At 36.9% G+C, this 11,924-nt stretch overlaps 1 protein-coding gene and 3 non-coding genes across 4 annotated transcripts in view; 3 read left to right on the forward strand and 1 right to left on the reverse strand.

The window, feature by feature from the left end:
- Positions 1-877: 877 nt before the first annotated feature.
- Positions 878-1,907, reverse strand: LOC111791062 (chaperone). Its single transcript, XM_023672250.2, has 2 exons — positions 1,747-1,907; positions 878-1,292 (listed from the first exon to the last, which is right to left on the reverse strand). Exons 1-2 carry the CDS (start codon positions 1,884-1,886, stop codon positions 1,082-1,084), a joined length of 351 nt encoding a protein of 116 aa, XP_023528018.2. The 5' UTR covers positions 1,887-1,907; the 3' UTR covers positions 878-1,081.
- Positions 1,908-1,955: 48 nt separating this feature from the next.
- Positions 1,956-2,029, forward strand: TRNAI-AAU (transfer RNA isoleucine (anticodon AAU)). The gene has a single exon. It is a non-coding gene; the product is annotated as a tRNA-Ile (tRNA).
- Positions 2,030-11,154: 9,125 nt separating this feature from the next.
- TRNAI-AAU (transfer RNA isoleucine (anticodon AAU)) lies at positions 11,155-11,228 on the forward strand. The gene has a single exon. It is a non-coding gene; the product is annotated as a tRNA-Ile (tRNA).
- A 624-nt stretch (positions 11,229-11,852) lies between these two features.
- The window catches only part of TRNAI-AAU (transfer RNA isoleucine (anticodon AAU)), a 74-nt gene continuing 2 nt past the window's right edge, over positions 11,853-11,924 (forward strand). Inside the window, exon 1 of the tRNA in view lies at positions 11,853-11,924. This exon is cut by the window's right edge and continues 2 nt beyond it. This is a non-coding gene — a tRNA (tRNA-Ile).

Here is an 11,924-nt window from a genome sequence, read left to right on the forward strand (position 1 = left end):
TAAATTAAGTAGAAAATTTAAAGTTTGTTACAATAATGCAAGAGATTTTTGAAAAAAAACAAATATATAAATTCTAAACTTAATCAAACCATTTCATTCGATTAAAGCTCGAACTTAATAATAATTACATTTATGTTCGCTACATTCTCACACTAATTTATTCATAGAAAAAAAAAAAAAAAAAGTAGAAGGTACAAAATTGAGCTTAATGTAAAAAGAAAATAAAAATTTTATATAAAAGTCGAACTCACTCGAATAATGTCCATCACTCTAGTATCATTAATTTCTCATTAGACTTTATGGTAATTTATTAAATGTATACAAGAAAATTTGTTTGAAGTGATTTTTGAAAGAAACATATATGATAAAGTAAGAATCACAATGTTTATTCAAATGTGATGTGAAAATTACAGATGATAAAAATGGAAAGACCTCCCCAACTAAAAACCAAAGTTTGTAGGGACTAATATGGATAAACAAAGCATTAGTAAATGAGTATTAAAGGCAATCACAAATTCTAAGTCCTTTCTCATTCTTAGATATCCATTCAAACAAGCATATAATCAGCTTTACAGATCTGAATTCAACTAATATTCCAATCTTCAACTTCACTAATTGGGTTTTAAATGGAAAATTTTCAAAACAATGATCCAAAATTAAGAAACAAAGAAACCAATCAATTGCTTTCATCCATTTGCTTGCAATTACAGCAATATATGCAAATCACTCTCATTTCTTTTCCCACTTTTTCTTTCATCTTCTCCTCATTAGGAAATTAATCAATTTGCCATCCTTACCTGGATCCCATCATATTTGTGTTCGTGACTCCGATCGAACTTTAAACTTTCGATTTCGTCGAAAAGGAAACGAAATAAAATTTCCCAAATAATACGATTCTTGTATCATGCTAACCTTTACAAAAGCATGAAAGGGAAGTGTTTTTCACAAATGTGTTTTAAAGTAGAAATCTTGATTACCATTGATGCATCAAAACTAGTAAAAAGAAGGGGAAAAGAAAGCAGAGGAGAGAAAATGATGAGTGAAATTGTGACATAATGGGAGAATTATATGAGAGTGAAGTTCATGGCATTTGAGAGCAGCAATCTGGACATGGGAAGCGACCTTTGGCATTGCACCTCCTGCACGGGATAGAGGGCGCATTCGGTTCGTCTTTGCCAAATGATTCGTAAAGCTCAGCAAGTACTCCACCTGATTTGGTTGATCCAACTCCTTTACATCTTGAACATGCTATCATCCTCAGGTCACCACATCTCTTGCACATGCCCAACGATCTGTTAGAACACACAATGTAATCACATTCATCCCCAGATCCTCAAACAAGTTCTATACTCAAAACCCCTTTACATACAGAACTAAGTAACTCAAAATACAATTATCAGATATGAACAACACCAATCCGAATTTACCCATTGAAATAATCTTGATACAAGAATATTTTCGAAGTACAAGTAGTAGATGCAACCAATTTAGCTTTCTTATCTACAAATGCCTACACAATCCACCAGTGCCCAACAGAGAGACACAACGAACCAAAAACCTAAGTGAACTTTCTTTCTAAGTCGAACGAATTCAATTCATGGGTTCTGTTCAATTTGGGTTCCTCCATCTAATTATCACACAGAACCCACCAAAATTTGGGTGAATTTTGGGAATTGAAGAAGAACCCAGAAAATAAAATCATGTAAATCAGCGTTGAAAAGTGAAAATGGGAAGAATAGAACAGACCTGCGCTGAGACGAAGAGATGAAGGCATCTATTCGAGGGGCAGAAATGGTGGCACAAACGAGCAGAGCCCCCACAGCGAAGCCGGCCAATTCGCTCGCTGTTACGTTTTCCATTGGATTGATTTCATCTTCAGTGAGCATCGATATCCGTTAAGAAGTATCATTATACATTATTAATTTTTATTTATACATTTGGAATGTTAACATCGAGGCCTATTAGCTCAGTTGGTTAGAGCGTCGTGCTAATAACGCGAAGGTCGCAGGTTCGAAACCTGCATGGGCCAAATTTTCAATTTTTCTTCTTTTGGTTTTCCTTTTCCAATTCTTTTGGGGTTCTCTTTCATTCTGCTGGGTATCATGGAGTCCAGTGGGCCTTGGATCTTGAAATGGGCCGCTCAAAACCAGAGCTTATGGGTTCCAGATACAGCATAATAAGTATAGGACTTTCGGCATACTTTCGGCTCAGTGCTAATAACCTAAAAACTACAAATTTTAAAAATAATGACTTAAAATTGGAGTATTCTAACTAGAGAGGTCTAGATACTAACTCCTCATTTATAATTTTTTTATTATATATAATGTTTTACCGATATAACTGTAACACCCCTATTTTCCTATTAAAAATAGGTTCGTCACTAAAACATTCATTCAATATATTTCATACCAGATGCAATGGACTTAACATTCATAATAAATACCTTAAAATAACATAGGGGTAAACAACGAGGTAGAAAATAAATGTTATAAATTAAATAAAATAAATAAAGCCTTGAACTAACCTAAGGCTACGTTTGAATGAAACTACCATAACTTTGGTTTTGTGGTCTTCATCGCGACGTAGTCATCTGTACATGGCTGTTCTATCTTTACCTAAAAAATAGAACGTGGCTTACAATCTAGGCAGAGTTGGATGAGTAGTACTTCTCTATACACGGCTCGCGCATGCACACATGGATCAACCAATCGGGCTTGCGTACCCCTTGGGTCTTAGTTGTTGATCTGGCACTCACTAACAGGCTGCTGGATGTCACGGTCATACTTTTCAACCTTGCGCCATTGTGATCTTGACATGTTCACAACAAGCCTCAAGGGGGGAATCAAACCCGATTCACAATTTTTGCTCTGCTTTTTAGCTTCGTTCGACCTTAGGCAAGATTTGTCTTCACCAACCAAACTTCACTTATGCGGAATCCAAGCTTGTTCGGACACATACACCATTTGTGCGTGCATGTTCAATGGTCTGCGACATAACTGACTTGTCACTATACTAGGCCAAGTGATTCAGCTCGACCTTGCCTCTACTCGGGGCCAAGGTCTCTCAATGCAACGTTGCATTCTATCTTGTCATCTTGGTTCCCAATTGGCATAGTCCATATGTCTTGATGTCATCCCAAGTCATGGGATCTCGTTGGCCATCACAGCTCACTCAATCATCCCATCGGAATGGCCCCACGTGTTGCTCATAACATCGGGACATCCCTAACATCTATCCATCTGGGATCTATCAACGCATTGGCCCTCCCATGCGCATGTCATGCCATTTACGAATACCGTACCAGATAATAGATGTAAAATTCAATCTTCGACACATGGGTAGGGGCACAATATCGGCACACCCGTGTTGTCCGGTATTGTCCTTGAAAAACTCATTTCAAAGGAAGTCGTCTGAGACACTTGTCTCTGAACGCTCACCCTTACTGTGACACACGCATGTGCCACAGGGTAACTCACATAGGCCACAGGGCCTAGAGGTGGAGGAGAGCTGATATCATGTCTCCCTCTATAGTACATTTTGAGGTATTTCCAAATGGGTAGGTGTAGACATGATTTTGGTGAACGGACATATGGTGTCGTAGAGCATCCGCTCGGAGTTTGATTGACACTGAATTTGGCGAGGTTTCATATTAAATATGGACGGACTTGACTCAAGAACCGCACGCCCAAATTTCCTTCGGAACCCCAAATTTTGAGGTTTAAGGCCCGAATCTCTACCCGACTTTTCAACAATCCTATTTGTGACGCTCATGTCTATTCATTGTCCATATCTTGCTTATGCCTTGTTTCCTCTTCAATGGACACATTATATAGTGTGTTGGATGATGCAACTTTCTCCTTGGTCGCATCATGATATTCTTCTATATTTGCCCTCTCGTTGCCGGATGGTGCCTCTTGAGGGTCACCTCTTTGCTTGACTGGACGTGAGGGTCACAACTTACTCTCTTCATAGTATGGTTGTGACACTAGACACCTCAGAGGGAAAGAGCTCACATAACATCATGACGAGCATAAATGTCATAGGAATGTGTCCATACTAATTATAATGGGGAAGTATCCCAATATATATGACATATAAAAATATAAAAGTATATGACGTTTCCATAGCTTAAAATGCAAGTCAAACCTCCATTCATTTATAGCATGTTTGTGAATTATGCTTACATAGCTCCTCTCAAATCTTTCGTATATAACATAGCTTACATAAGGTCATGGAGGTTTATGCATCATAGATTATCAACATTATATCATGTTACTACAACATGGCATAGTCATACTATAGCATACCTTATAAACATGACATAACACAACATAGCACAACACAACATAGTAGAGCATAGCATAACATAACACAATAATCATAATTATGACATGTGTAGTGGCTATGAAGTACATATCATCATACATAATACAATTCATCCAACCAAGGCAGAGTCACTAAATAGTCTTAGAGCTAGTTCGAACCTAACCTTGAAGTCCAATTTCACCTTATGTAGAAACACATCATTGAATTAGACGCGATACATGATCCAATTAATCCATTACTATCAACTAATTATACTTTTTGCTCTTTAAATAACTTAAGTTGACCAAAATAGTAGTTATACTCACCTCAATTTCTCAATTTCTCCTAAAAATGTCAAAATTGGCTATAGAACGGTCCTAAATATTTGGAAATGGTCCTGAGACTTCAAATTGATAATCTGAGCCCAATACGCTGCCTAATCTGAATTGGAGCCGTCAAGCCGTATACAAGCCAAGTGGAGCCGGGCACAAGACACTGAACTGAGGTGGAGCCGCATACTGAGGGTGGCTTGGACATGCGTGCCACATGTGAGTCAGCAGGAGAAGGAGCACGATTGGTGAGTCGAGTCAGCAAGAGAAGAGCGTAGGTTGTGACTCGAGTCAGGGGGAGAAGGAGACGGGTCGTAACTCGAGTGAGCGGGAGAAGGAGCATGGGTCGCAACTCGAGTCAGTGCGAGGTTCGTGGGTCGTTAATGGGTTGAGGTTGATGTTTTCGTCTGTGGGCAAAAATTTTCTAACTTGCATAGGTTGAGTTGGGTGCTTAGTGATTCTTGGCAGGGTTCTAGGTGATTGTAGGCCATGTGATTTCATGGGCGGTTGGTTACTATCTAACGACAGCAGTCTACTCGGACCGAATGCAACTTAATCCACGGGCTTCCTCTTCTAGACCTATTTTTATGAAAATTTTCCAATTCTCTCTACCCTTTGTTTGTTTTGCGTGCTCCGACGACCGTTCTTCGCCATCTTTTTTGGCGATGCTCAGAATATGTTCTCTTTTGCACTTGCCTCGGGTCTAGATCGTGGCAGTTAATGTTGAAGATGGTCATACTAGACCATTTCTGTAGGGTTGAAATGTCTAGTTTAGAACATTTATTTAGATGTCCGTTCCTTTAGTAATGTTAGGACCTAATTTAGTGGGTTGTTAATTTTTAGCTTTGGAGTTTGCTATTTTTATCTTTGTGTTATTAGTTTTTGAACCCAATTGATTTGAGAGTTCTATTTTGAGTTAGTTTGCATGAGTTTACAATATTTGGTATGCCTTGCAATGCTTGATTATGAGAAAAGAAACTAGGGTTTTTTTCTTGAAGAGTGAGTTGAAAGAGATTCAAATATGGCAGCTAAAACCAATTTCATTCAACTGACAATTCCTAAGTTTGATAGCCATTATAGTCATTGGTTTATGCTTATGAAAAAGTGGTGATTACCGAAACACAACAAAAAACAACTGTAGACTTGAAGGTCAAGAATTATTTGGTCCAAGCTATTGATCAAACTATTATGGAAACGATCCTTAATAGAGATACTGTGAAATGAATTTGGGACTCTATGAAGCAGAAGTACAAGGTTCCACAAGAGTCAAGAGAGCACAACTCCAAGCTCTTAGGAAAGGGTTTGAAGTCCTAAAGATGAAAGAGGGAGCATATTTTGCTCGAACTCTCACTATTCAAACAAGATAAAAATTCATGGCGAAAACGTGAAACAAGTGGTGATTATTGAAAAAGTCTTGAGATCAATGACCTCAAGATTTGACTATCTTATAGTTCAATTGAAGAGTCTAATAACTTAGACACTTTAACTATCGATAAATTGTAAAGCAACTTGTTGGTACATGAGCAAAGACTGAATGAACGTGTAGGTGATGAACAAGCACTAAAGAAGACATACGATATAGAATCAGTGGAAGAGGAGGTGATTGAGCTCGTGAAGCTTTTCGAGGAAGAGGTAGACATCCATTCAATAAAACTACAGTTGAGTGTTATAAATGTCATCTGTTAGGACAATTTAGATATGAGTGTCCTCAATAAGAGAAGGAAGAAAATTATGCTAAGCTTGAGGAGGAAGAAGAAATGTTGATGATGTCATATGTGGAGCTCAATCAAGGAGGGAAGATGTTTGATTCCTTGATTCGGGGTGTAGCAATCATGTGTGCAAACAAGGAATGGTTCTCAGATCTTGATGAGGAATTCCAACTTATTGCTAGAGTCACTCAGGTAATCACTAATGTTTTCTACATACCTAAGTGACTCATCTTTAGCACTGCAAATATGGGCATCTAGGTTTCAAAGGTTTGAGAATATTGTAACATAAGCAAATCGTGAGAGAGTTACCCCAATTGAAAACATTGTTTAAAATATGCAATGATTGCATGGTGGGAAAGCAACATAGGGATGCATTTCCAAATAGAAGTTTATGGAGAACAACACAAAGGTGGCAAATGGTACATGCAGACATCTGTGGACCCATCAAACCTCTTTCCAACAGTAAGAAGAAATATTTTTTAAGTTTTAATGATGATTACAGTTGCAAAGTGTGGATATATTTCCTTACTGAAATATCTGAAGTCTTTACTATCTTCAAGAATTTCAAAAATCTTGTTAAGAAGGAGACTGGACCTCTCACGAGTTCAATATTTTTTGTAAAACTAATGGTATTAGTAGACAACTTACTGCAGCCTACACTCTCAAACAAAATGGTGTAGCTGAGCGCAAAAATAGAACAATCATGAACATTGTCAGAAGTATTTATCAGAGAAGCAAGTTCCAAAGAATTTCTAGCAAAAAGCAGTAAACTAGATAGTGCACATGCTCAACAAAAGTTCTATAGTGGTAGTGAAATATATGACTCCTGAGGAGGCTTGGAGTGACGTAAAACCTAATGTTGATTATTTTTGAGTTTTTGGATGCATTAGCCATGTTCATGTATCAGATGGTAAGAGAAAGAAATTAGATGATAAAAGTTTTCAGTGTGTGCTCCTAGGGATGAGTCTGAGTCTAAAACATATAGACTATATGATCTAGTGTCCAAGAAGATAGTTGTAAGCAAAGATGTAATTTTTGAAGAAAATAAGTGTTAGAATTGGGGGAAAAATAATGAACAAGCTAGACTTGATACCCTTGAATGGGAGGATAGTAATATAGAAGGAAGCAAACATGAGCAAAGTGAGGAAAAATCTGAAGAGGAGGTGGTAGCAGAAGTAGGGGGTAATACATCTTTCGGTGAGTCATCTAAATCAAATTCTTCAACATCTGAAGAAAGCACATCCGAAGTGAGTTACAGAAGAGCACCATTATGGATGGAAGATTATGTGAACGAGGGAAAATTTTCTGAAGAAGCTAAGCACAACAATTTAGTTATATTAATCTCAATTACAGATTCGACTACCTTTAAAAAAGCTATTCAATGTTCAAAATGGAGAGCTGCAATGGACTTGGAGATAGAAGCCATTGAACGAAATGAGACTTGGGAGTTACATATTTGCCTAAATGAATGAAGAAGATTGGAGTAAAGTGGATTTTCAAAACCAAACTCAACGAAAAGGTTATGCACAGCAATATGGTATAGATTATACCGAGGTGTTTGCACCTATGGATAGGTGAGATACTATTCAAATGATAATTGATTTACAGCTCGAAATAGTTGGAACGTGTATCAGCTTGACGTGAAAAAGTGCTTTCTTATATGGAGAATTAAAAGAAGCAGTGTTTGTTGAGCAACCACAAGGTGAGAAGAAAGGTCAAGAATACAACGTATACAAATTGAAGAAGACATTATATGGCCTTAAACAAGCACCACATGCATGGTAAAGTCGAATTGGAGCACATTTTGTCAAAGAAGAATTTGAGAGGTGCAATTGTGACCATATTTTATTCATACAAACAGGAGATGAAGGTAAAATTTTGATTGTTAGTCTATATGTTCACGATCTAATTTTTACTGGTAATGATGAGAGCATGTTTGTTAAGTTCAAGAATTCTATGAAACTTGAATCTGAAATGTCTGATTTGAGAAAAATGAAATATTTTCTTGGGTAGAGATTTTACAAAATCCTGAAGGCAATTATATTAGTTAGAAAAGTATGCAAAAGAAGTTTCCGAGAAATTTAGGATGAAAAAAAGTAGTAGTGTAACCCTATTGTTCCTTGGGTTAGACTGAAAAAAGGATGAACAAGGAGTCATGGCCAATGCTACCATGTTTAAACAATTGATGGCCAATGCTACCATGTTTAAACAATTGATTGAAAGCCTTATATATTTAACTACATCAAGACCGGATTTAATGTATGTAGTGTCTCTCATTAGCAATTTTATGGCAAGTTCAACTGAGTTGCATTTGCAAGCAGCAAAAGGGTGTTGAGATACTTAAAAGGTACTGTAGATTGGGAGTTCTTTATTGGAAAAGGGGTAATAGAGAGAATTGATAGCATATACTGACATTGATTATGTAGGAAATATAGATGACAGGAAAAGCACTTCTGGTTATGTGTTTTTACTAAGTGATGGAGCTTTGTCAAGCACAATTTGTGGTAGCCACCTCTTGTGTTTGTCAAGGGGTATGGAAGAGGTGAGTTTTGAAAAAACTTGATCATTTTCAAGACAAGTGTATCACTGTGTTATGTGATAACAGTTCCACTGTTAAGCTATTCAAGAATCCAATCATGCATGGACGCAGCAAACACATTGATGTGAGGTTTCATTTCTTGCGTGATTTGACCAGTGACGCAGTTATTGAATTGAAGCATTGTGTCGCACAAGAACAAATTGCAGATATTTTGACAAAACTACTGAAGATCGATGCGTTCATAAAACTACATCACTACAAACTTTAAAAATAATGACTTAAAATTTGAAAGTTTTAAGTTTATTATGTAACTTAAACTCGATTGACTGGATTAGTAGCTACCGATCTGGAATGAGTATGAAATCTTTGGCTTATTAGCTCAATTGGTTAGAGCGTTGTGCTAATAACGCAAAGATCGCAATTCTTATCTTTTATTATACGGGGTTACAACACTCAAACATAAATTATGTAACCTAAACTCGATTGACTGGATTAGGAACTACCGATTTGGAATTTGTATAAAAAACTTTCGCCTATTAGCTCAGTTGGTTAGAGCGTCGCGTTAATAACGCAAAAGTCAAACGTTCAACATCTGCATGTGCCAATTTCATTAATTCTAATCTTTCATGATATGGGGTTACAACACTAAGTTTTATGTTTATTATGTCTAAAATTATGTAACCTAAACTCGATTGATTGGATTAGGACCTACCGATCTCAAATATGTATAAAACATTTTGATTATTAGCTCAAATGGTTAGAGTTTTGGCCCATTATAGTGTTGTGTTAATTATGTGAAGACCTACCTGGACCACAACACTAGCACTAGCACTAAACTTGCATGAGCCAATCTCTCATTAACTATGAAAGTTAAAGTTTTTATACATAAAATTATCTGGAATGTTCATAAAATCACTGGCCTATTAACGGATCTGGAATGTTCATAAAATCTTTGGCCTATTAACTTAGTTGGTTAGAGTGTTGTGCTAATAACCCGGTTCGACATCTGCATATGCCAATCTCTCATTTGAAAGTTTATGTTTATTATGCATAAAGCTTTCACCTGTTAGCTTAGTTGGTTAGAGCATAGCTAATAAAGTGAAGGTCGTAGGTTTGACACCACATGGGTTGATGATCTCTGATATGGGGTTATTAAAAAGTTTTATGACCATGCATAAAACATTTTGTGTATTAGCTAAGTTGATTAAAGAATCGTGCATTAGGTCACAACACCTGCATGGGCCAGGGCCAATCTCTCATTAATTCTTATCTTTCATGATATGGAGTTACAGCACTATGAACTATAAAGATAATGACTTGAAATTTGAAAGTTTTATTTTTTATATGAAGAAAATTATGTAACTAAACTCGATTGACTAAATTAGGATCTACAATCCGGAATGTACATAAAATTGTTGGTCGATTAGCTCAGTTGGTAATAACGCGAAGGTTGCAGGTTCGACACCTGCATGGGCCAATCTCTCATTAATTCTTATCTTTTATGATACGTGTTACAGCACTACGAATTTCTAAGATAATGACCTAAAATGTAAAAGTTTTATGTTTATTGTGCTTAAAAGTATGTCACTTAAACTCGATTGATTGGATTAGGAGCAATGGATCTGGAATGGGCATAAAATTGTTGGCCTATTACCTCAGTTGGTTAGAGCGTCGTGCTAATAACGCGAAGTGTAGGGCCAATCTTTCATTAATTCTTATCGTTTATGATACGTGTTACAACATGACGAAAATTTAAAAGTTTTATGTTTATTGTGCTCAAAAGTATGTCACTTAAACTCGATTGATTGGATTAGGAGCAATGGTCATTGGCCTATTAGCTCAGTTGTTTAGAGTGTCGTGCTAATAATGGTTCGACGCCTGCATGGGCCAAATCTCTCATTAATTCTTATCATTTATGATACGTGTTACAGCACTATGAACTTCTAAGATATTGACCTAAAACTTAAAAGTTTTATATTTATTATGCCTAAAAGTATGTCACTTAAACTCGATTGACTGGACAAGGAGCTATGAATCTAGAACGGGCATACAATTGTTGGCCTATTAACTTAGTTGGTTAGAGAGTCGTGCTAATAACACGAAGGTCGCAGGTTCGACACCTGCATGGGCCAATCTCTCATTAATTCTTATCTTTTATGATACGTGTTACAACACTACGAATTTCTAAGATATTGACCTAAATCTTAAAACGTCACTTAAACTCGATTGACTGGACTAGGAGCTAGGGATCTGGAATGGGAATTAAATCGTTGGCCTATTAGCTCAGTTGGTTAGAGCGTCGTGCTAATAACGCGAAGGTCGCAAGTTCGACACCTGCATGGGCCAATATCTCATTTATTCTTATCTTTTATGATACGTGTTACAGCACTACGAACTCCGAAGATATTGACCTAAAATTTAAAAGTTTTATGTTTATTATGCCTAAAAGTATGTCACTTAAACTCGATTGACTGGACAAGGAGCTATGGATCTGGAATGGGCATAAAAACGTTGGCCTATTAGCTCAGTCGGTTAGAGCGTCGTGCTAACAACGCGAAGGTCGCAGGTTCGATAATTCTTATCTATTATGATACGAGTTACAACATTACGAATTTCTAAGATACTGACCTAAATCTTAAAAGTTTTATGTTTATTATGCCGAAAAGTATGTCACTTAAACTCGATTGACTCGACAGGAGTTAGGGATCTGGAATTTGTATAAAATCATTGGCCTATTAGCTCAGTTGGTTAGAGCGTCGTGTTAATAATGTGAAGGTCGTAGGTTCGACACTTGCATGGGCCAATCTCTCATTAATTCTTATCTTTTATGATACGTGTTACAGCACTACGAATTTCTAAGATATTGACCTAAATCATAAAAGTTTTATGCTTATTATGTCTAAAAGTACGTCACTTAAACTCGATTGACTGGACAAGGAGCTAGGGATCTGGAATGGGCATAAAATTGTTGGCCTATTAGCTCAGTTGGTTAGAGCGTCGTGCTAATAACGCGAAGGTCGCAGGTTCGACACCTGCATGGGC

Source organism: Cucurbita pepo, chromosome 3 (genome assembly GCF_057944985.1).
Source record: "Cucurbita pepo subsp. pepo isolate OVF chromosome 3, ASM5794498v1, whole genome shotgun sequence".
NCBI lineage: Eukaryota > Viridiplantae > Streptophyta > Magnoliopsida > Cucurbitales > Cucurbitaceae > Cucurbita > Cucurbita pepo.